At 51.7% G+C, this 25,058-nt stretch overlaps 1 protein-coding gene across 4 annotated transcripts in view; it reads right to left on the bottom strand.

Moving 5' to 3' along the window:
• Positions 1-14,662: 14,662 nt before the first annotated feature.
• The window catches only part of PDE9A (phosphodiesterase 9A), a 140,587-nt gene continuing 130,191 nt past the window's right edge, over positions 14,663-25,058 (bottom strand). For 2 of the 4 annotated variants that reach the window (XM_013005356.2, XM_045284751.1), the window contains 3 exons: positions 24,961-25,056; positions 23,129-23,210; positions 19,630-19,878 (listed from right to left, as the gene is read on the bottom strand). In XM_013005356.2, coding sequence (XP_012860810.2) covers positions 19,865-19,878; positions 23,129-23,210; positions 24,961-25,056 — 192 coding nt within the window. In that variant the 3' untranslated portion in view covers positions 19,630-19,864. Of the gene's footprint in view, positions 15,553-19,629; positions 19,879-23,128; positions 23,211-24,960; positions 25,057-25,058 lie in introns of those variants that run through there. The other 2 variants (XM_045284749.1, XM_045284750.1) reach the window with 2 other exon arrangements.

The raw sequence follows: 25,058 nt of genomic DNA, 5'->3' as shown, positions 1-25,058 counted from the left end.
CCCCCCAACTCACTGCCCTCGAGTCAATAGTGACTCATAGTGACCCTGTAGGACAGGGTAGAACTGCCCCCTCCTGTGAGTTTCTGGGACTGTAACTGTTTGTGGGAGCAGAAAGCCCTGTCTTTCGTCCTTCGGAGCGAGCTGGTGGTTTCAAACTGCCAACCTTTCGGGTTCACAGCCCAGCTCGTCACCACTATACCACCAGGGCTCCTAATATGTATTTTATAAAGACCCTTATTAAATCTTAGACAGGACCAAGACGAGGCAAAGACAAATCGTCCAGATGAGTGAGACCATCAGCATGAGGCCACCGTGGGGCCCGCAGGATTTGTGGCTCTGTTGCTCCTTATAGAAAATAGAGAACAAAAGAAATCCACCACAGATTCACCACGGGTAGTACATCCGTTCATCAGCGTCACAGACAGAAGTGCGGAGAGGAAGAGGGCTCATGATTGTTTATTTGAAAGTTTATAGATTAGCTCAGAGCCCTCAGGGTATGGCTCCTGACCACGTGGCCTGGGCATCCTGGTTTACACAACAGGCACACCTGGGCAAATCCCCCAGGTGAGATTGCTGCTCCCAGGACTGGCTAGGGCAGTGGTAATAATCCACTTTCAAACACATTCTTCCTAAGAGCACAGATTTTTTTTACATGGACGATGAGGTGCCAGAATGAATTCAATACGCTCACCTTCCCGACACGATGGCTGAAGACAAAACGGGCACATAAGCCAATGTGGTGAAGAAAGCCGATGGTGCCCGGCTATTAAATGATATCATGTCTGGGGTCGTAAAGGCTTGAAGTTAAACAAGCAATCATCTAGCAAGGAAGCAACAAAGCCCACATGGAAGAATGACACCAGCCTGTGTGATCATGTGCTGTCTACGGGATCAGGTATCAGAAGTTCAAACCCTGACTATCACATCAGTGTGAACAGGCGTTGATGTAGCGGAGACCTAAAACAAGCCTGTAAGATAATTGGACCGTCCCTCTCAGAAGGGCCACATGGAAGGGATGAAAAGTCCAGTGTGCGGTGTAGCACTGATGAATCACTTAACTACCCTCTAGTGCTTTAATATTTCCTCTCTTACTACTATGGTTTTTATTGGTTTTACTTCATTAATATGTCAGATTTGCATATGTTCATCTGTATATTTAAGATCATTTGGTACTTAAAGTCAATATAGATAGCCCTTCAGAAACAGAGCAGGAGTAATGGTTCCCTGAAGGAATGGGAAGAGAGAGGAGGGGCAGGGGAGGGGATGGGGAACTGATAGCTTTGATGACTGTATAACCCCACTCCATGGGATCTAATTGTTGGGGAAAGGATAGGTAGGATTGTGTAAGACGTGGTGTGGTAGCTTTATGATCTGTTGTCAATTTGAGACTATTATGAGTGAAGGTGTGGATGTAGCCTGTCAATCAGATTGCAGCTTGATGACCTCATTTGGGGGCACTAAGAAGATAAATAGCTTGTTGGAGGCAGACACAGACACACTCCCTGTGAGATTCCTGTGGAGAAGACACATGGAGCTAGGATAGAGCCCTGGAGTTGAAGGGGCCATGTGGAGACCCCTGCCAGTGCTGAGATGCTTACACTGCCACTGGATCCACAAGACTTCCCACCCACTGGCCTGTGATATTGCTGCATTTGACATCATTGCATGTGTTGTGGGAGTCAGAAGAGGAATTTGTAGAATTTGTAGGTATCGGACATATGGGCTAATATCAGACTTATGGACTTGATGTGGACTGGGCTGGGATGTTTTCTCAATATTCAATTGCTCTTGTGTATAAAGTTCTCTCTTACACACATGAGTGTCTATGGCTTTGTTTCTCTAGCCTACCCTAACTAACACACTTGGCAAACAAAACACAACACAAGGGTCCTTGTGGGTATGGTGGGGGAGGAGGGACAAAGGGAGCAGATATCAAGGAGTTCAAGAAGAAAGAAAATGTTTTGAGACTTATTGTGGTAGCAATTGTATATGAGGGGGTACCCTAAAAAACCTGGAAAAAAGCTTCAGTGGGTGGAGCTTTCAGAGTATGCATTTTTCCCAATAGGCAAGCATTGAGCAGCTCACTCTGAGTTAGTGCATCCAGTGGCATCACTTGGGAGTGTTCTCTCTGGTTTGTAGTGAATTTTTTGTACAAGCAGTTTCTCTCAAACCTCATTTTTTTTGTGATGGCTGATTTAAGAGAACAGCATGCGGCTGTGAAAATGTGTTTCCTGCTCAGGAAAAATGCCATATAAACTGTTGTGGCACTGAACACAGCTGACAAGGACAGCGCTGTGGGAAAAAACTCAAGTGTGTGAGTGGTTTCCTTGTTTCTAAAAAGGTGAAATGTCAATTGATGACAAATCCCATTCTGGACGTCCGCCAACTTGCAGTGCATTTGGAGTTTGTTCCACCAGGTCAGACTGTTAATCACGCTTTCTATTTAGAGGTTCTGGAAAGATATCATAACAGTGTGCAACAAGGAAGGCCTGATTTGTGGCAGACGGGAGACTGGTTTTGCCACCACGACCATGCACCTGCTCCCACAGCCATCTCAGTGCGCCAGTTTTTGGCAAAAAACAGCATGCCTCTCTTGCCCCACGCACCTTACTCACCTGACCTTGCTCAGTGCAACTTCTTTTTGTTTCTGAGAATGAAAAGGGACCTGAAAGGACAGTGATTTGACGAAGTAGAAGAGGCGAAGAAAGAAAGCGAGGGAGGTGCTGTCCGCCATCCAAACGGATGAGTTTGAAAAATGTTTCTAAGTGTGGAATTGCAGGTTTGACAAATGTATGAAGTGTAATGGAGAGTACTTTGTAGGTGATAGATTGCTTTGTAAGAAAAATTAAATACATCGCTTTGAAAAAAAATCCATTTTGGGGGGTACCCCTTGTATTACTGTTTGACGTGACTAAGGTGGAATAGTATACTATTTGTAAGAGTTCCCAATAACATGTTAAAAAAATAACTCAACAGAGGCTGCATTTATGTCAAGACTAAAAGTGGAGTTGGGGCTCCCAATGTGAACTATAATCTTTCAGAATCAAGGACTAAGAATGTCAGTTCTAAGATCTTAGCAAAAGCTGTCTGAGGAACAGGCAAGATCAGGGCTGGAGGTTGACCGGCCTAGGTTTGCTGATGAAAGTCTTGTGGGACACATCTTTCTGCTTTTGTTATGGGACACAACTTTCCCTGGCCCTTTTCTCACCCATGCAGCTTCCAGAGTTCTTGAAACTTCTTTCAAGTCCCACGATAGTCCGATATCCCTTCAAGAAAACCTATCACGATAGCGCCTTTGGGTCACCCCCCGGACAGTTCTCTGAGCTGACTTGTCTGCTTTGAATTCAAGAGGCTCGGCAGAGTCCCTTCCTGGAAGCTACTGTTTTGTTGGGAACTTTTTTGGGAGACACCCTACGATGGTATTACTGAGAAACCTTGCCTGCAGCCCTCCCCTGATTACAGGGACAGGTTTGTGTATATTTTGTTTGGAATAAACCTATGCGTATATGTTCTAGAGCCCCGTTTGCCCTCCTATGTAATATATACTTTATTGAGATAAAGGTCCACACTATTTATTGAACACTCTGAGCCCAGAAGATAGACTGGCCTGTTCTCATCAGGTTCTGCCCCCTTGGGCAGCGGGTGAAGGGGTGTTTCCTAGACAGGGCCCCCCGGGAAGGCAACTTCTGGAGTAGTCTGGCCTATGAGACAGGCGTGAGGACCTGTTTCTGACTGTTCTCTTTGCAACGTTTTGTCAGTTCATCCTGAATTCTAACAGGGTTGCGAGGCTGGAGCGAAGGAGGCCTGGTGGCGTATGGTTACGCGTTGGACTACTAACTGCAAGGTCAGCAGTTCAAAACCGCCAGCTGCTCAAGAGAAAGAAGAGGCTTTCCATTACTGTACAGAGTTAGTCGAGGAAACACACACAGGGGTGCTTCTGTTCTGCCCTATAGGGTCGCTACGAGTTGGCATCAACTTGATGGCAGGAGTTTGATTTATTATCTCCATAGGTGCCGGCTCCTAACTGAAAGGTTGGCAGTATAACACAAGAGCTGGTGATCCACTCCTGTCAAGATTATCATCTCAGAAGCTCGATGGAACAATTATTGTGTCACATGGGGTCGATATGAGTCCCAAACTGACTCAACGGCACATAACAACAACCACCAAGTGATAGGTTTATTGTGCCAACTGGGCCAATAGGAACATGTGGGCAGAGTTTAATGAGGTTGCAGGTTGACTGGAGGGTGACCAAGATAAATAAATAAAGCTGGCCTCCCATCTTCCTCTCGCTCCCTGGTGATTGGACCAGCATGCTGCTGCTTGAGCTAGTTCTCTGTCTCAACCTGTGCTGCACTACCTGTGGGCCAAGCCAACCCGAGGATTGTGTTGCTAGAGCTTGAGGCTCCTTTGAGACCCACTCCACCAGGCTGCTGGCGGGGGACTGTACTTGAGCTTGAGGATGGTGGATCCTGTCGCCTTGAGTTCGAGATCCCATCATGGCCTCCTGTGCTACTGACTGTTGCTGACCCACCCTGCCGTCTGCTGCCTTTGGCAGATTCTGCCTGTCTTGCCAGAGGAAACCTATCCTCTTATATATGTATAATCATAAGGACCCTGGTTTTGTTTCTCTAAAGAACTGTGCCTAACACACATCAGCACCCCCATAATGACATTTTGAGGTACACACATGACATTATGTATGTACACACATAACATACATAGTATACAAATGTATACACACTATGCATATGCGTGTATACACATGTATCTATTTCAAGAGTTCTACATGAAGGCATGGGCTCCCAGGGTGGTGGGGCAGATGGCAGGCTGGAACTCAGGCAAGATGTCGATGTTACAGTCTTGAGCCGGGGTTTTCTCTTCTCCAGGAAACCTCGGCTTTTGCTTTTAAAGCTGTCAACTGATTGGAGCGGCCCACCCACACCACCCAGGGCACATCTTTATTGAAAGCCAACTGACTGCTGGTGTTGGCCCCCTCTACAGAACACCTCCTGTTGGGGACTGACTTGTGGCCGACAGAAACAAGTGCCGCAGATCCTGAGCTCTGAGGTTATTATTTCACCCCCCTCCCCTTTAGCCTCCACCCCCCTCTGTGCACCCCCTGCAGGCAATGGCCTGCTCTCTTTGTTATGCTAACAAGGCCGAGTTGGAATACGGTGGCTGCACAGGGCCATCCCCCTCAGGTCCTTGTGCGGTCCCACCAGAGACACCTGGTCAAAATGTGCCTTGGCGCCATGCCCAGCATCCTGTCTGTTCTCCTCCCCGAAGCTTCCTTTCAGCCCATCTGCACGCAGTGCCAGCAGCTCTTTCCGCGGAGACCCGAGCAGTAGATCCAACAGTGTCCTAGGGCTGCTATAATACAAATACACAAGGGGGGGCTTTAGAGTACAGAACTTTATTTTCTCACCATTCAGGAGGCTACAACTCTGAATTCTAGTGGGAGCATCTTCTGTGTCTGTTTCATCTTCTAGCAGCTGCTGCTCATCCTCCGTTAAGCAGACTCATCTTCCTCCATTATCTTCAGACAAAATCTATCTTCCCTTGTGCCTTCTCACTTGTCTCTGCATCAGTACACAGACGAAACTCCCTGCCTTCGAGACAGTTCCAACTCAGATAGGGCAGAGTAGAACTGCCCGTGTGGGCTTCTGAGATGGTAACTTTTTACAGGACTAGAAAACCCCTTCTTTATCCCTTGAATTAGCTGGTGGTTTTGAACTGTTGACCTTGTGGTTAGCACCCCAATCCATAAACACTATGCCACTAGGGCTCCAGACATTCTAAAGTACCTGTCATTTAATTGTTCGTCCATCCATCCATCTATCCATCCATCCAGCCGCCCATCCATCCATCCATCCACATGTTCACTGGGTGTCCTTGAGAATGTCTACTCCTGCCAGCACCGACCTGGGTTTCACTGAGAAAGCAGAGACTTTCCCTTCCTGGTGCCCACCCTTGCCTGCCCCAGCTGGCACACATCTTTCTCTGAGAACAAGGAAGGTAGGCTTGATCATGCTGAGATAGCTTTTGTTGGTTTTATTAAGTTTTGCAATCATCCAATGTGTCCGCCCTGTCTGATGTGGAGGTCCTTGGTAGGAAGTCGGCTCACGAAACCTGGGAACAGTGGTGTGGAATGCTTGTCACCATTTCAGCCAAAGGCAGTGACCACGTTGACTCAAGAAATTCTAAGTTTATTTTGGCAAGCACTGGACAGAAGGAAACAAATGTGGTTTGCCACTTTCAAACTGCTTTAAAGGTTCAGTGAAAAATCCAATAAATATTTACCTCAAGCTGTGAGACAGAGGGGGAAAAATCAACAGGTGTTGCAATAGGCCCAGGAGATGATTAACCAGTTGTACAACGACCAAGACCCTAAACCAGCGGTTCTCAACCTGTGGGTTGTGACCCCTTTGGGGGTCGAACGATCCTTTCACAGGGGTCGCTCGATTCATAAAAGTATCAAAATTACAGTGATGAAGTAGAAATGAAAATAATTTTGTGGTTCGGGGGATCCCCACCACATGAGGAAGTGTATTAAAGGGTCACGGCATTAGGAAGGTTGAGAACCACTGCCCTAAACAATTTAATCAGGCTGCACAGGAAAGCAACCTACATTTCCCCAGAGGATTAACAGTTATCAATTGATAGCCGCCTTTCTCCAGGCGCTGCCAGACCCAGATTGGCTCCACTTGCTTATCTGAATGGCCTTGCTTGCCTTCCGAGGGAGAACATCCTCGCCGATTAAGTTTAAAAGCAGTTTCTACCGCAAGGGAGGGGGCTGTTACGTCTCTTTTAACAAACTAAATCTCAACAGACCGAATAGCAAGCGATGTCACACTTCCAGTGTTTGATGAACAGTGGGCTGACTCTCCCACCCGCTCCACGCGGGGTTAGATTGGAAAGGCACCCAGAAGAGATGGAAATGTCAGACAGTTGTTTCGCAACAAATGCAGCCAACACCCCACTTACCACACTCTTTCCCAGTTCATGATTGATTCTGGTTGATTAGACACTTATTATTATGCACCATCAATCACAGAGCCAATTAAGCTCCTAACTCCTGCTCCTAATCACGGTCACTTTCAGGTGAACCGAAGGGTAGTGTCCGTCTTAGTCGGCTGGGCTGTAGGGACAGCAGAGGGCCCTAGGGGCTACTGGGTGGCCACAAACGTGTGTCTGGCTTTATTTTTGAGGAGGCGGTTTCTCTCAATAAATATGAAGGCAAAAATATCCCACTGCCTAGAGCGTTGGGAGACATGGCTCTGTCTAAGGAGCGAGCCAGCCTAGCCAGGCATGGGAGCTGGTGCTGTGGTTAACAGTTGAAGACATCCCATTTTTGACCTGGTCTACCATGAGTCCCAGGCCGTCAGTGCTGCTTTTTTGGCTTAGACATCCCATTAGAATATTAAATGTGCTAAGGTTTCATTGGAGAAGAAGAGGGAAAATAAAATCACTTGCAATTTCACCCATGAGTAACCTACTGGGACTATTTTTCCTCCACAAAACTAGCAAGCATTTTGTATTTGCTCTGCCCAATCTAACACTACTTAATGAAGAGTTTTTGTTTTTCCTGATCAAATGATATGCCCTTGAAACACATGATTGTTCCGGCTATAACTCTTATCCTAGGGCTGGGCCCTGCTACATTGGAAGCTTCTCCCACTTGTCAGATGCTGGTGTCCGGCCCTCCCGGGAGCTGCCTGAAAACTCCAGTCTCCTTTAGCCTTCTTGGAACATTGAGTGGCCGGCCCTTCTGTCCTCACTCCCTCTGTCCACTCGAAAGGTCAAATATGGCACTTTCAACTTGCACTGGGGGCTCAGAATAAAGTCTTGTTCTCATTGTTTGCAGTCCTCACCACCGGACTAGGAGGTAACATCATGATAAATGCAGAAAAGGTGGAAATTATCAAGGCTTTTGTCTTGCTTGGATCCACAATCCATGCTCATGGAAGCAGCCGTCCAGGGATCAACAGACGCATTGTATTGGATAAGTCTGCTGCACGAGACCTCTTTAAAGTGTTGACGAGCAAGGATGTCACTTTGAGGGCCAATGTGCAGCTGACCCAAGCCACGGTGTTTTCAGTCGTCTCCCAGACCTGTGAAAGTTGGACACGGAATAAGAAAGAATCGATGTGTTGACTTGCGGTGCTGGAGAGGCATATCGAAAGTGCCACAGACTGCTAAAAGGACAAACAAATCCGTCTTGGAAGAAGCACAACCAGAATGCTCCTTGCAGGTAAGGATGGCAAGGTGTCATCTTACCTATTTGTCACGTTGGACTTGTCAGAAGCAACCAGTGCGTGGAGAAGGACATCACGCTTGGGAACGTAGCAGGGCAGGGAAAATGAGGAAGACCTTCGACAAGATGGATTGACAGAGGGGCTGCGCCGATGGGCTCAGACATAAGAACGATTTTGAGGATGGCCGGGACCTGGCAGTGTGCCCTCTTGTTGTGCAGACCTGGAATGGGTCACTATGGGCCAGCACCGACTCGATGGCACTCCACAATGGCAAACTTACTGTTTGTGAAGGCCCCTTTCGCTTCTGGAGCAGCCACAGGTTTACAGAAACATGGGGCAGAAAGTAGTCTCCATCTGCCCTCCTTCCTCCTGCGCAGCCTCTTCTCTTATTAACAGCTTGGAGTCCTGTGGCCCAATTATTTCAATATTGATGGCATCCGTGCCTTCTTACTAGCCAGAGTCCTTGTTCCCATTAGCGGTCACTCTTCGTGTTGTAAAGGAGTCCTGGAGGCATAGTCCGTTACGCACGGAGCTAATTTCCACAAGGTCAGCAGTTCAAATCCACCAGCTACTCTGAGGGGGAAAGATGAGGTTTTCTGCTCCCGCCAAGATGGACAGCCTTGGAAACCCAAAGTGGGTGGTTCTATTTCACCTCCCTCAGGGTCGCGATGAGTCAGCGTTGGCTCCATGTCAGTGAGTTTTCTTTGCAGCGTATACAGTGTGAGGGGCTTTGATGAATGTATCCCATCATTTGTCCATCTGTACAGTATTCTGCTGAATGGTTTTGGTGCCCTCAGAATGCCTGCCGCTGACCACTCACCCCGCCCTCCACCCTTGAAGCACGGTCTTTTCTAGACTGCAGTGTAGCTGGGATCACACCGTGTGTAGCTTTTCCAGCCTGGCCTTTCATGATTTGCTGTTATTGTTAGGCACGCCCTCTGGCCCCCCCCACGGCGACCCTGCGGAAGCAGAATGAAACATTGCCTGACCCGGCACCATCCTCAAGACTGCTTACGCTGGAGCCGTGGTTGCAGGAAAAGGCACGAGAACTCCATCTCCTTGAGAATTCTCCTCTTCTTTTGCTGCCTCTCTACTTCACCACGCAGGGTGTTCTTTCCCACGGCCGTATCCCTCCTGGAGACATGTCCGAAGACACGAGACAGAAATCGCCCATCCTTGATTCTGAGGGGCATCCTGCCCATCCTTCTTCCAAGGCTGATGCGTTTGTTCTCCTGGGAGCCCCTGCTTCTTTCAATAGTCTTCACTAGCACCGTCCTTCAGAGGCTCTCCTTCAGTTTTTCTTGTTCACGGTCCAACTTTCACATGCAAAGGCGGCATGGAGAATACCATGGCTTGGGTGAGGCGCGTCTTAACCAGAGTGACATCCTTGCCGTTCAACGTAGCAACATGCACCTGTCTTTTCCTCTGTGTCTTTCTGTAGCTTGGCGACTCGTTTCTTCTCACGGCCAAAGAATACGTCATGGGCGGCTGTTTCCCAGCGTGCTCCTCTACTCAGCTATGGAAGGACGTCTTGGATCACTCGTTTCAAAGCATCTCTTGATCCTATACTTTTGCTGCAAGGTTAATCGGCTCAAAGGCCTTTCCAGCTTTCTAATAAGCACCTCTTCTCGCTGGCTGGGATGACCTGAGCTGTCAGGACTGATGAGAGAGCTCACATGGACTCAGCTAAGGATGCGAGGGAACCTCCCCGGGGATGGCACGGAGGCTTGAAGTTGAAAACCTTCGATGGGGGCTCCAAGGCCACAACGTCAACATGTTACGGTAATGATGGAGCTCCACACTGTCTGGAGGGTGCGTCTTGACAATGAACCCAGGTGATTCCTGCACAGAGAGCAGGAAAAAGGAGTGGGCTTGGTGGTGCCCTCTGCCCATGGCCACCGGACCCCACGCAATGGAATGAACAGCTCTTTCCACGGCAGACTGCTGTGACCCACAGGGTTTCTGTGGGGGGATTTTCAGAGCTACATTGCCAGGCCTCCCCTCCTGGTCCCCGGGGGTGGTGAACACAGGCTTCTAGTCACGCTCTTCCTCACTCCGATAGAGTGTGAAAAACGGCCACAGAGGCTTTGCAACTCCTCTCATCATGGAGTGGAGAAGATGTGTCTACCCATAGAATCTGAGCGTGACCTTGTGACTTACTTTGACCCCTGGGCCGTAAGAAAAGACGGTGCCTATGGAGACTTGGACAGTGCTGGACATTGGGCCCGGCTGCTGGGGACTGTTTGAGACCATGTGACTGGGCCCTGGGAGCCTCCCACAGGACGAGAGGCTCGTGTGGCTGAAGCTCCAGCTGTCCCCTCTCAGCACGACCTGTGAGGGAGGCCCTTGCAGACAGATCACTTCCCACGTCCCACTCAGACCAAACCACCTGTCTAGTCAAGCCAGAAAGCTAGGAGCAGGCATACATCTGTGCTTGTAAGCCGCTGAGTGCAGGGATGGTTTGTGGCAAGGCAGGCAAGGGGGAAGTGATACACTCCCCATTCCCACCAGGGTGTCCCCGGCCCAGCCTCACACTGGTGTTTCACCACGCAGATGACCCAACAGTCATGCGTGTTTCCTGGGAGTCGACCTTCCTGTACCAACTAGGCTTCCCTGAGATCGGGAAATCTCCTGGCTGTTAGCGAGCTGAGCTGGACGGCTAGTGGCCATCTGGAGTCTGGCCATCCTGGGAGTGGCAAATTGAGGGGAGAGTCTGGACAAGGAGATCTCGCCTTTGGTAAGGAGAGAGGTCAACAGAGAGGAGGGAGAACGGCAAAGACCTGGCTGGACCACCAGCAGGGGTCAGGAAGCTGGTGCAGGGCTGGGGGTGTTTTGTTCTGGTGTGCCCTCGGTCACTGTGGCTGGTACCCACTCAACAGCGACACATAATGACACCGGTGGTTCCCTCCTCGCTCATACCTCCCCCTCCCCTCTCATGTCACCGGGCACCAGAGCCCAGGGCCTTCCCTCCCCCGTCCTCTCAGAGGGGCCTTCCTGACTGTCTCTGCACTCTCTGAGTCTGCTGCTGTCTTCCGGGCCAGGGACCCACCTCTGCCACCCTCCATTTGCCAGTGTCTATTATCGTGGAGTTGTTTCTGACTCATAGCAACCTCAGGAAAGCGGTGCATCAGGGTTGTATCTTCTGACCACACTCATTCAATCTGTATGCTGAGCAAACCACCAGAGAAGCTGGACTTGGGGAAGACTGGGGCATCAGGGTCAGAGGAAGGCTTATTAGCAGCCTACCACATGCAGATGACACCGTCTTGCTTGCTGAAAGAGGAGAACTTAGAGCACTTGCTGATGAAGACCAAGGATTGCAGCCTTCAGGGTGCCTTACGATGCGATGTGAAGAAAACCCAAATCCTGACATCTGTACCAACAGGTAACATCACGATACACGGAGAAGAGAGGGCAGGTGCCAAGGGCTTTGCCCTGCTTGGCTCCCTAGTCAATGCTCACAGAAGCAGCTCGGCACACGGCATCAGACAAATCTGATGCACAAGATCGAAAAGCCAGGATGCTACTTTGAGGACGAAGGTGCGCCTGACAGGGCATTTTCCACTGTGACAGGTGGACATTGAATAAGAGAGACTGAAAAAGAATCGTTGCATTTGAAATATAGTGCTGGAAAAGAATATCAAATGTACCATGGGCTGCCAAAAGAACAAATAAAAATGTCTTGGAAGAAGTACAGCCAGAACGCTCCTTAGAAAGGCCAGGATGAGACTTTGTCTCATGTATTCGGCCATGTTCTGAGGAGAGAACGGTCATGGGAGAAGGAGATCAAGTTTGGTAAAGTACAGGGGCAGCAAAAGAGAAAAAGACCCTTGACAGGGTGTGGGCTGCCACGGTGACTGGACCAGTGGGCTCACACACGGCCACCAGTGTGAGTGCGGCAGGGCCCGCGTGCATTTCCTTCTGTTGCACACAGGTGGCTATGAGTAGGACCCTACTCGTGGCATCTAACAACAACAACAACAACAACAACATGATGCTGGGGGCTAGGCCATTGGCATTAGCAGCAGGGTTGCCCGTGAGGGACAGGTTTCAGGGGAGCTTCCAGACTCAGACAGGTCAGGACGAAAGATTTGGGCCCCAAATCGGTCAATAGAAACCCTGTGGATCTCAGCAGAACGTGGTCTGACCACTTGCCTTGGACCTGTCACTGAGAATGAGCACCGGAGGAAGACGTCACGTCTGCGGAAGTGGAGGGCCCAGAGGGAGAAGGAGCCCCCCAACGAGAGGGGCTTGGTACCCGCCACAAGGACGGACTTGACCATGCAGGCGATTGGGCGGGGGTACAGGATGGGTGATGTGTCACCCCGGAGGACATGCGTTGTCATGCACAAGTCACAGTCGATTCGACAACAGCCAGTGAGTGTCCTTCTTAGAAACTGGTGCATTGTGGGAGCCTTTTCAAGAGCAAGCGCCAAATTTAGAGCCACGCTTCAAGCTTGACCGGGAGATATATACCAGCAAAGGCCTGGCATGACCATGCCTCAACCCACAGAAGGGACTCCTGCGGTGGCAGGAGGCCCCTGGAGGGTACCTGACATGCCAGGTGGAATGAGTGCCAGGATGCACTTGAACCACGTGGTTGCATTTAGTCCTCATAGCGGCCAAGGGGGTCAAGTCAGAAGCTGGGAAAGGAAGGCTGTTTAAGAGTCACCAGTCCACACTGTTTGTCAGTGGAGAAATCTGGGAAGATTCAGACCCGACTCTGGAGAATGGGCAGCCTCCAGGTGGCTCTCCCTCCAGGCTGCACAGCCTGGAAGCATCTGAGCGGCCATGCCCACAGGCCCACAGGCAGAGGGAGGGCTGCTGGGGGAGGCAGGCTGGGGCTGTGCGAGCCAGCAGTGCGTTCATCTGAGTGAGGGCTGACCTGGGAGGCGGTGATGAAGCTGCGTTCCTGTGTGGCGCCTTTGATCCCAGCAGATGGCCTACCCTGTGAGCCTGAGAGCATGGAGGTGGAGGGAGGGAGGGCGGGAGGGAGGGTGGGGATTGAAGGCCCTTCTTCCTGGCCCCTGCAGTAGTGAACACAAGCATTTGCTCAGCCAGCGGCCCCTCACATGTCCTCCTGTTGCCGCCTGGTTGGTACAGCGAGCACATTTTGGGATCCTTTTGTAAAATCCCTTCTGGGGAGAACAACAGTTCTGGTCAGAGTTCTCCCTGCCCAGAATCCTCGTGGGATGTTGCAGGAGCCCGCTGCTCTGTGAGGGCTGGCTGGTCGCCTCTGCTGGGCCCTCTTACCTGGCCACTTCATCCCACCCACTTTCACTCTCTCCCAGCTGAGGCTGAGGAACAGAGCCAGGGACAGGGGTGACCATCTCCACCTCCTTCCAGCCTCCTTTCTATCAGCTAGGAGTAAATCTCATGATTAATATGTGCACACACATACACAGATGGAAATGTGCACACGCACTGTGTTAGTCTGGGTAGACTAGAAAAACATTCATAGACACTTATATGTGTGTAAGAAAGAGGCTTATATACAAGAGCAGTTGAATATTGAGAAAACATCCCAGCCTAGTCCAGATCAAGTCCATAAGTCAGATATTAGTCCATATGTCTGATACCAATCTATAAATTCCTCTTCAGACTCATGCAACACATACATTGATGCCGAATGCAGGAAGAAAGATCACAGGCCAGTAGGTGGAAGTCTTGTGGCTCCAGCGGCAGTGGAAGCATCTCAGCACTGGCAGGAGTCTCCACAGAACTCCATGTGTCTTGTCAGCTGCAATGTCTCCCAGGGAGTGAGCATGTGTCCAATCTCCAATGAGCTATTGGTCTCATTAGTGTCTCCAAATGAGGTCATCAAGCGGCGACTTGATTGACAGGCTAAACTCCACCCCTTCACTCTTAAGCCTCAAATTGACAACAGATTATGTAACTCCCACAAGTCCTCAGTTGCAACCAGGGTCATTGGTGTGACGCTGTGCTCGTGTTGAAGGAAGTCAGGATGCAGAAAAAGCACCTATGCCCACATGAATCTCCCACTTTGGACATCAAAATCCCTCCAAGAAAGTCCTTCCTCAAGGTCAAACACTGCCATGTTTGTGGGCGTGTTTCATTCTGCTGTGCACAGGGTCATTGTGAGTCAGAACGGGCTAGTTGGCATCTGACAACAAGTCTTTGAAACAAGATAATAGTGAGTGATTTATTTTACTTACAAAAGTAAAAGTGACCATGGTTGAAACTTTGGAAACTACAGGACAAAAGAAGAAGAAGAAAATACAAACACGTATATCACCATGAATATGGCTTTGCCCAAAGAAGTCAAGCCCTCCGCTTCTGGGGAGATCATCTCTCTCATAAATCCACTCATTGCCACAGAGTTGATGCCGACTCATTGGGAACCCAGAGGGCAGGCTAGAACTGCCCCTTTGAGCTTCCTGGTGGTTTTAAACTGCAGGCCTTGTGGATCACAGCCCAGTTCAGAAGAACACCACCAGCAGGGCTCCTGTCAAACCCAATAGGAATGTCTTTGTTTAGAGCAGAGCTGGCCTCCTGGCATCTCAGGGTGGAGCCATCCACACACAGCAGGAGTCTTGGGATGGTGCAAAGGACTGAGCCTCCACTGCTAACAGCGATTTTGGTGGTGACCCCACTAGGACATCCTGTGAATCCACGAATGGTGGTTTCAGCAGAAGCACCGTGTGCAGGAAAGGCAAATTCCTATCCAGAGTCAGTGTCTAATCCAGTGAGAACCAAACACTGATGGCAGTGGTCCTGCACAGTCCACCTGCCACCCGGTTGCTGGTTCATCTCCCCAGAGAGTGGTCCCCGGTCTTGGACTCAGTGTTGGTCTCTGCTGCTGGCTGATGGACACTGAGGGTGGCGTCGCCAAGTTAGCCTTGGTGAGCGGAAGGCCACGTGGCCGAGCTCATGCTTAGCCTCCATCTCACCCACCAGGGCCACTCTGTCCATGGGCCCGTTGGGCAAAGACCCGAGTGCCCGAGGCACCTTGGGAAAAAGGCCTTGTTGACGAGATTCTGTGTCCAGGGGAGGACATGAGAAGCCTTGTGTTTGAGACCTTCCCAGACCGTGCCCCTGCTTCCAGTGGTACGTCGGAGGGTGGTCTGGGGACCTCCTGACTTTGTAGTTGGTGTCAGAAGTGAGGCTAAATTTGGACACAGGGTTACCCACCAGCTGTGTTTGGGCTGGCATCCTGATTTGTCTTGGGCACTCAAGGAACAGAGATGCGAAGGGTTGGCTTTGGGTTGATGATGGCCCAGCGTTGGCTTGCCTTGGCCGTGGCTGAGCCGACAGCACCCTCAGGTGGACAGGTCTGCCGACAAAGACAAAAGCAAATGGTATTTGATCTGGTGTGTCCAAGGGACAGCCACCCACTGCGAGATCCTTCCTTCCTCTCATGTGCCCATTAGCTACCAAGGCTTTCTATAAGGAACGAAACCTTCCCGTGTAGCCTTGGTTCACCTAAAGCAGTGGTTCTCAAGCTGTGGTCTCGACCCCTCTGGGGATCGAACCACCCTTTCACAGGGGTCGCCTGATTCATAACAGTAGCAAAATTACAGTGATGAAGTAGCAACGAAAACAATGTTATGGTTGGGGGGTCACCACCACATGAGGAGCTGTATTAAAGGCCGTGGCATGAGGAAGGCTGAGAAGCACTGCAGCCTCGCTCAGCTCCGGGGGCCCCACACATCCCTTGGTGTGCAGAGACACGTCTTCACCGGGCTGTGCACCCTCTGTTTCCATGCCATTTCTCATGCCACTCACCCTGGTTCTGTCGGGCAGGAGCCCTGGTGGTGTAGTGGTTACACATTGGGCTGCTAAACGCAAGGCTAGCAGTTCGAAACCACCAGGAGTTCCCCAGGAGAGACAGAGCTTTCTACTCCTGTCAAGAGTTACAGTCTTGGGGGCTCACAGGAGCCGTCCCTGAGTCGGGATCAATTCAATGGCAGTGGGTTTCGTTTGAGTTTTGGTGTCTCTGCTATGCTAATGGACAGGATTAAGGTGGGAGGACAAGACCTGACCTTAGTAGACGTGTGAACCCAAGTCCCACTCTTTGTTTCCTTGGACTTTGGTCTGCTAAAACCACACCTCTCTCAACGCCATTCCTCTGTGTAGAAGAGCCGTCTCAGGGACAGAGGTACACGAGGGCCATTGGCAGAAGAGCACGTTCAAGATCGGTCTGAAGTGGCAGAGGCTGAGAACAGAGGCTTCAGAGACTGTGGCATGGAGACCATGGGACAGCAAAGGAGCAGCACTGAGACTGAGACTCTGAGGTCAAGCGACAGGCAGACTTCCTGGCCCATGGAGTCAGAGGCCAAGAGACTGTGTGGCTGAGAGGTGAGCACAGGAAAAAGCCGTGGCTGCTGGCTGAGGAGAGGTGCTACGGTGGATCAATGACTGCATACTTGTATCCTTACTGTTTCCTGATCCTGACTTGTAGTACCCTATTAACTCGCCCCATAAACCCCCTTCAATATGAGGATCATCTCTGAGTTCTATGTGGCCATTGCAATGGATTTTGGAACCCAGACCATAGCAAACCTCTAAGTTATGGTAATAGGAAAGCCAGAGGAGGTTGGATATGACTTGCGTCAGGCTATGGAAAAGCCCACTAGCCAGCTTCCTACTTCATGGACCAGCACCCAGCGCTGCATGGACACATCCCTGCTGGTCACCTGCATGCCCAGTGCCTGGAGGGTCCCTGGCCCCCACCTGGTGGCTAAATTTACCAGTGTACGAGGTTCCATGTGAGAAGCTACCGGGTCGGGTCTCTTCACCCTGGGCACTCAGGGAATGGGGTGGAGAGCCTGGCCACTGCCCTGGTTCCTAAAGGAGGCTGTTCACAGAGCCCGTCTGACTGCATGGGCTGGCACACAAGACCAGGATGTGGTGCAGGAACTGCCAAGTTTCTCTCTCCGCAGGGCTTTCCCTAAGGACTTTTGCTTTTTGGAGACGATGCTGTTCCAGGACTTGGCAGGACCCCAGGGGCCCCGGGCATAGGAGGAAGCTGAGATGTGTGTGTACTGGAGGATGCGTGGCTGTGTGTAAATGTGTGCCTAAGTCTATGTGTGTGAAATCCAAGGAAGCCCAGCACAGAGTCTGCTAAGGGGGTGAAGTGTGGTGCTATGGCGCAAACAGCGATCCGCTCACCTAATTGCTAGGCTGAAGGTTTCAAGCCACCCAGCAGTGCCACAACCTCACTTGCTGAGACCCCGAGTACTTGAGGTACTTGCTGGTGAAGATCAAGATGCAGCCTTTAGTGTGGATCACAGCTCAATGTAAGGAAAACATGAAACTGCACACCGGACCCACAGATAACAACATCATGTTACAAGAGAACATAGGTATTAAAGTTGGCAAGGATTTCATTTTATTTGGATTCACTCAATGCTCATGGAAGCAGTGGGCAAGAAATCAAAAGATGCATCGCATTGGGCAAATCTGTTGCACAAGATCTCCTTAGAGCATTACAGAGCGAAGATACCAGTTTGAGGACCAAGGGGTGTCTGATCGATGCCCTAATTTGCATGTGGCAGCTACACAACAAATAAGGAAGACCGGAGAAGAAGGGATGGGTTTGTGGTAGACGGTGCTGGCAAAGGCTACAGAAAGTGCCACCGGCTGCCAAAGAGCAAATAACCCTGTCTTCCAGGAAGGACATCCTCTTTAGAAATGCGGATGGTGAGGCTTCGTCTCCCGTGCTTTGGACAGGTTGTTAGGACGTACCAGTGCCCGGAAAAGGACATCAGGTTTGGTAAAGTGGAGGGGCAGCAAACAAGAGCAAGGTCCTCAAGGAGATGGCCTGGCACACCAGCGGCCACAGTGGGCATAAACACAGCGGCGTTTGAGGGACGACCCCGGCGCTGGCAGGGTTCTGCTCTGTTTTGTTTCAGGTGTTCTTGAAGAACTCTTTTGCCAATGGGGAGAGACGATGGCAAACCGTTGGATTTGAAGCTCATGTGCATCTGTGCCTGAACACGTGCTACATTTTGGCTATGTGGTCATTTCAGCAAAAAATTAACATACAAATCAGGAAGGGAGAAGTAGAATTCAAGGCCACAGTCCACATTGGAGGGCCGGGGGTGGGGTGGGGGGTGGGGTGGTTATGCATTGGGTTGTGCTCCGCGTGGCTGGCCAGTCTAAACCACCCACAGCTCTGGAGAAAGACTGGGCTTTCTACTCTGTGAACAGTTAGCGTCTCAGAACCCCAAGGGGTCCCTGTGAGTCAGCGTTGACTTGATGCCTGTGTGTTTGGCTTGGGGTTTATCCATATTGAGCTGGATTCAAGAAGAGATGGAAAATTTTACAGATCAAAAATGAATTATTCAAAGACGGGAAGTAATATTCTAGTATTTGCCAAGAGAGAATAACTGCTTAGAGGAAACTGAAATGCAAATGAAATGCCCACAAAGCTCAGATTATGCAAATAGCCCTTAAAGGTCAGTTTGAAGAGTAAGGAGGCTCTTTCAGGAGGTTATCTTGGTCCTAGAAGGGAACGGAAGCCGGTGCCTATGTCCCAGGGACGCAGGGGAGACAGTCAGCTGCCTCTTCTTTTGCCTTTAATAGAGGAGTCACTGAGCGGTGTGCACGGTCAACAGGCTTGGCTGCTAAGAGAAAGGCTGGAGGTCTAAACCCCTCCTGCGATGCCTCGGAAGCAAGGCCTGGTGATCTACCTTCCAAAAGTCACGCATTGACCACGCCAAGGAGCACAGTTCAGCTCTGACACGTGTGTTGTTGCCGGGAATCGGTGACCCCTGACGGCACTGGTGCTGCTAGGTGGGCATTTAAAGGCGGGCTGGCAGTGGGGTGTGAGTGAGAGTTTAAGTGAGGGGGATCCTCCTAGGCAAGAATTGAAGCTTCTCCACCAACAAACTGGCCTGGCATGACTTTTGTTGGTCCAGCGACCCTCAGAAGTCCCAATTCATGCAACAAAGAAACCTTCACGCAAAGGCAGACAGAAAGGGCAGCTCTCCTGCCCCGAGGTAGAGACGGCTAAGTGTGCTAAGAGAGTGGGTCTCTTGGAGCCGGAAGGTGACCTGGATAGGAGCATGCCAACCATCGCCTGGGTCCAGCTGCCCTGGCCACGCGCTATCGTCAAGCCTTCTACGCACTGCCCAGGGTCTGAGCATATCATCTCATCCCCACGTGCCCCAACGTCCCGTCAGCACAGGCCTGAGTCTGTACGCTCCCAGCACCATCAGACGTTTCGTGCTGCATGGAAGAGGGGGAGATCTGGAGTGTCCTTTGGCCAGTTGTTCTAAGACACATCAGAGACAAAAACACAGCCCCCTTCGACCCCAAGTAAAAACCGGGGGCTCCCGTCTGCTTTATCCGAAGCCCCACTCCGGGGTACACGGCCCTAGCAAAGAAAAAGGATATCACCTGCTTCTGTATAAGAATATATTATTGAAAAGACAGTTTAAAAATAAAAATGCTGTACATTGTCATGCCCCCCTGCATCCCTCCCTGCCCGCCCACTCTTCTTCTGTATCAGGGAGCCAAATGGGGCTTAGAAAACGGGGTCTGGTGGGTTCAGAAGTGGAGAAAGGGCGTCTCTCTGCTGAGGGAGTCCCACGAAGCGCTGATGGCCCCGCCAGGAGATCCCCCCGCGCCCTCTGCTTCCGTCAGGCACAGTCTGCTGGAAAGAGGCAAAGCGGGGGCTTGTTGTGGGAATCGGAACGGTGGAGACAACACTACAGATGTCACAGAATCACACACACCGCGTTTTGCCGCACGAGGTCGTGGGGCATATTGTGGAACACATTTTAGAGCCAAAATAAAGTGCTTTCCACCTTCTAGGCCACCCCAAAGTGAGATCTGATTAAAATAAGGAGCCGGAATGCACCGTTGCTTATCTACAGTGCTCGGTGGTGCTGTATTAGGGCCTAAGTCCCAACAGCACTTGGTGTGTGGTCTGCCGAGGGCGACCCGGCCGTGGGCGTCTTGACCCACATTGAGACCGCACTTGTCCTTCCTGACCGTTAACCGGCCCTGTGCAAGCTCTGCCCCAGGAGGAGTGCACGTGAGAGTAGACAGCAGGTCCCCGGGGAGCCCGGGCACGGGCAGGGTTGCCCCGAGGCTTGCCCAGGGAACTGGTGGAGCTTGCCTGGCATGTTTTTAATGATTTACCGAAAATAGCCGCACGCAATCTAAAAGCTGGGGTCCTGGGGGCTCTGTCTCAGGGACGCATGGTCACCAGTCCAAACCCCGATGACCCCACAGCCACACAATGGAACCATTCCTGTAAACTTTTTCACCTGCGATGGTGTATGTATTCCAAGCAGGGCCCTCTCCCTGATTCTGAAGTCTTGCAGGTGACAGTGATGAAGTCACCGGCCACCAGTCATGACTTTATGCCGACTTCCTTTGTCCCCCCCTCGTCTGTAAGAGCCCCCTGGCTGTGAATCAGCCGACTCCATGCTGGCCTCTGCACCGATGGTCATTGTCCTGTTTTAGGCTTAATAAAAGGGTCTCTACAGACGAGGTGGGAGCCCTGGTGCTCTAGTGGGTGGTGTGTTAGGCTGCTCACCGGAAGCAAGGTCAGCAGTTTGAAACCACCAGCTGCTCCTCAGGAGAAAGATGAGGCTTTCTACGCCAGGAACGAGTTACCCCCAGGGCCGGGTCTACTCTGTCCTATGGGGTCGCTGTGAGTCGGGATCAACTCAATGGTGCTTCATTCATGGAATATGTTTGAGTTGGGGTGTGTGTGTGTGCGTGCGTGTGTGTGTGTGTGTGTCCTTTGCTCTAGGAAGGTACAAACAGTTAGTGAGCGTGGCTGTTGAGAAGTGCCTCAGATAAAGGGCCTGGCAATCTGCTTCCAAATGAGCCGCTGAACACCGGGCAGCGAGCACCTAATTCTACCCTCACACACATGGGGCTGCCGGGGGTGAGTGCAGCTCAGTGGGAACTGGTTGATTTTTCCCTCGTGTGTGGAGCGGGCTCTGTACCCAGGTGTAGCAACGCTGCTGTGAGGTGCTGTCCAGTGTAAACCCCACGGCGTTTTCTGGGCTGAGATCTTCCCCGGTGCAGACCTCTCGGTCTTTCTCGCCGGGCGATCTCAGACTGCCAGCTGAGCGCTTGCCCACTGAGCCACCAGGGCTCCGTCCAGGCGACAGCCGTACTGATAGTCTTGCGTCTAGTTCTGAGATTAGGATTCTGAGGCTCAGGGGGCTGGAGACGCAGGCTAGGACCTAAGCTTGGAGGGGGAAAAGCTTGAAGAACCAGCCTTGCTGCCTGCCAGTGTCCGACCCAGCTTCCCTTGCAAAACCAGAAGCTAGTTTTGTCCTGAAACTCACTCGCTGCCACTGAGCCGGCGCCAACTCACAGCAACCCTACAGGACAGGGCAGAGCCGCCCCTGTGGATTTCCAAGATGGTAACACTTTCTGGTAGTAGAAAGTCCTGTTTTCCTCCCTCGGAGTGGCTGGGGGTTTCGAACTGCTGACCTTGCAGTAAGCAGCCCAACATGTAAACACTACCCACCAGGGGTCCTTTTTTTGGCCTGGGAGGCTGTGCAAACCAAAACTAAAACCAAAACCTCAAACCAAACTCCTGTCATCGAGTCAGTTCTGACTCACAGCCACCCTACAGGTCTCTGCTCATGAGGTGCACGAGCCTATCCGGAATCCAACCTGGTTCTCCAGCATGGAATTAGAGAGTTTGGCCACCGATCTACCAGTAAACCACCACGGGGGCCAAAGGCTTGTGTGTCACGCCACTTTATTTCATGGCCACCAAGTGGGCTTTGCTTTGACATCCAGGGATTCAGTGAAGGGCTCCCTATCCCTGAGCCCATTGGAAGAAGAGCTTTAGACATGTCTGTTACATTTAGTGAACGGAGAGCACTCTCTTAAGAATATCTAGTCCAGGGGTCCTCAAACTTTTTAAACAGGGGGCCAGTTCACTGTCCCTCAGACCCGTTGGAGGGCCGGACTATAGTTTAAAAAAACACTATGAACATATTCCCGTGCACACCGCACATATCTTATTTTGAAGTAAAAAAACAAAAGGGGGAAAAACACCCGGCGGGCCAGATAAATGTAGTTTGAGGACCCCTGATGCAGTCATTCAATTTCCTTCTGTTGTGAAATAAATTGGGCATCCCCAGATCTGTGCTGCGGAACCTAAGGACTCTGGTGGCTCTAAGGCACCCTGGGGTGCAGTGGCCAAGCGTGCCGAGGCTGATGGAAAGGCTGAGCGAGGTGGCAGTCTCCTCCATGGGGGTGGCGGCAGAGGAGGCCCTGCGGGGCAGCTCTGTTCTGTCGCAGGGAGTTGCTTGAGTTGGAATCAAGGCACATGGTAGCAATGTCAACAACAACAACATAGTGGCTAAAATCCCATGAGGGATGGGCTTTCTCTGTTATGCTTGAAGCTGCCCTCTCTCTCTGCCATCCAGTCGCTGCTCCACTGTGGGTTTCCGAGACTGGAACATTCAAAGGCTCCGTCTTTCTCCCTTGGAGCTGCTGGTGGTTTCTAACTGCCGACCATGAGGATCGCAGCCCAAGGCGTACCCTCTGTACCACCAGGCCCGTTCCTAGTGAGGTGGTGTTAGCATTGAGAGTGCCTGAAGTCAATCCCCTTTGAGACACTGACGAGCAGGTGTGGCAAGCAGCCAACAAGCAGGGATGGGAGAAGACAGATGAGATGCTATGTCACAAGAAGCTACATCGGGAACCCAGGAATAGACGTGAGCGACAAAGGCCTTCCCCAGAGCGGGGACAGAGACTAAACTCCGAGAAAGTACATTTCTGTTTGTGAAAGCCACCCTTCTGAGGGATTTGTTACAGCCGTGCTAGCTGACTTCTTCCTCCCACAGATCTGGAGTCCCTTCCCCACGGTCATCGAAAGGTCCGGCTGCGCTGAGAAGTGGACTCAGGAAGAAATGCATTACCTTCCGCTTTCCCCGCGTCTCCGCTCTTTTCTCTCGAGTGCGGGGTGCTCCCCGCGGCCGGACTCTCAGTCTGTGTCTGCAGCTAGGACAGAGGGTAGAGGCGCAAAAATGAGGCTCTGGTCAGTAAAGGCCTCTCTTTCTAAGAGTTTCCTCCTGACGGAGCGGAGACCTGGGTGAAGCAAAGGTTTGATATTCTTGGGTGCTGGCGGAGAGGTGGGAGGTTGGAGCCACCTGGAGGTGCATCCGAAGAAAGGCTTAGTGATCGCCTTACAAGAAAACCCCCGGCTTTGAACGCTCCACAGGGCTCAGCTCGACTCTGACCCGCGTGGGTCTGGGATGAGTCAGAATCAACGCGCAGCAACAGGTGGGGTTGGCGGAGAACGCCAACATTGTGAGGGCAAGACTGGCGTCTGAAACCTCAGTGTGCCCGAACAAACACACCTTGTGCTTTGCACACAGCAGGTGGGTGCACACAACCTGCTGCGGAGGGGCGGGTCTTCCCCGAGAAAACACCTGGGATGCAGCTCCTGGCAATGGGGAGAAGGGGCAGGGTCTGCAGATGGAAAGACTTGGGTCGGGAGGAGGGCCCCAGGCGGGGGTGGAGGTCGGAGCCATGGGGCCAAGTCTGCACTGAGTGGGGAGTCTGCTTGTCCTGCACCTGGAGAGCGTGGGGAGGGGGCAGGGTGTAGGAGAGGTCAGTAGGCAGGGCCTCAGTCATCCCAGGCAGCAGGAGGCCCTGATACACAGAGACCTGTACACCCCGGGCTCCTGACCTGGCTGGATAGGCTCACTTGGGCTGTGAATTTGACTGCTGAGAAACACTCACTCACCGAGGGGCTCTCCTGACTCAGCCAAATCAGGGAGCAGCCAGGCCGGGAGGCTGGTGGGGGGCTACTTTGTCCTCCCTCGGGTCACAGGAGAGCAGTCGTGGCATCCCTTACGCCCACTGCCTGCCACCCACAGCTCCCACTGAACAAGCTCAGTGGTGGGGGCAGGGAGGGCCAGGTCTCACGGTGCACCTGGCAGATCTCTGTAAGCCCTGGCAGCTACTTGTCTTGGCTGTCATCCTGTAGAGGGCACAGGCCGGCACCGTATTTATTACGTGGCTTTTGTCATTTCCAGTGTGCTCCTGTCCACAGGGAGTGCTGTGGATTGAACTGTGTCCTGAAATGTGTGTTGGAAATCTAACCCCTGTGCCTGTGGAGCACCGGGGGGCACTGTCGGGTAAATGTTGGACTGCTAGCCACAAGGGTCAGCGGTTCAAACCCACCAGCCACTCTTTGGGAGAAAGATGAGGCTGCCTGCTCCCATGAGGATGTATAGGCTTGGAAACCCTGTGTCGGGTCACTGTGAGTCGGGATGAACTCGATGGCAGAGGGTCTGGTTTTCACCTGTGATGGGATCCTGTCTGGAGACAGGATTTCCTTTATTATATTTATGAAGTCCTATCAGGGTAGGCTGGTGTTCCAACCTCTTCCTTCCTTCCGAGATGTAAAAGGGCAGGTTAGGCACGGGGGAGGTTAGAGAGGTGGAGGACAGTCACCATGTGAGCACTGTCCACTGACCAAGGGGCCAAAGGACAGCCAGGGTGACGGACAAGGGAGAAGACCCTGATTCAGGGCTGTCGCCTCCAGGATCGTGCGATGTTCCATCTCTGTTCTCTACAGCCCCCCAGAGTTTCTGTCACAGCTGGACCTGGCCACCAGGAGAGGGGGTTGCTTCAGCCAGGGCACACTGGGCACCAGGCAACCCTGGAGTCCAGAGCAGGGAGTGGTGCGTACCCTCCTTCTCAATCACGAGCGCCCCCTCCCCGCCCCCGCCCCATGACCTACCTCCTGCACAGCATCCTCCCTTTGCTTCAGCTCCTCGTAATGGTCCCTGGACTCCCACAGGGGCTGCAGCATGCTGTCCTCCACCACGGGGAAGAGCT

This window comes from Echinops telfairi, unplaced genomic scaffold (genome assembly GCF_000313985.2).
Source record: "Echinops telfairi isolate 266 unplaced genomic scaffold, ASM31398v2 ScPeMD7_7469;HRSCAF=8507_0, whole genome shotgun sequence".
Lineage (NCBI taxonomy): Eukaryota > Metazoa > Chordata > Mammalia > Afrosoricida > Tenrecidae > Echinops > Echinops telfairi.
This window is presented reverse-complemented; position numbering and strand designations above follow the sequence as displayed.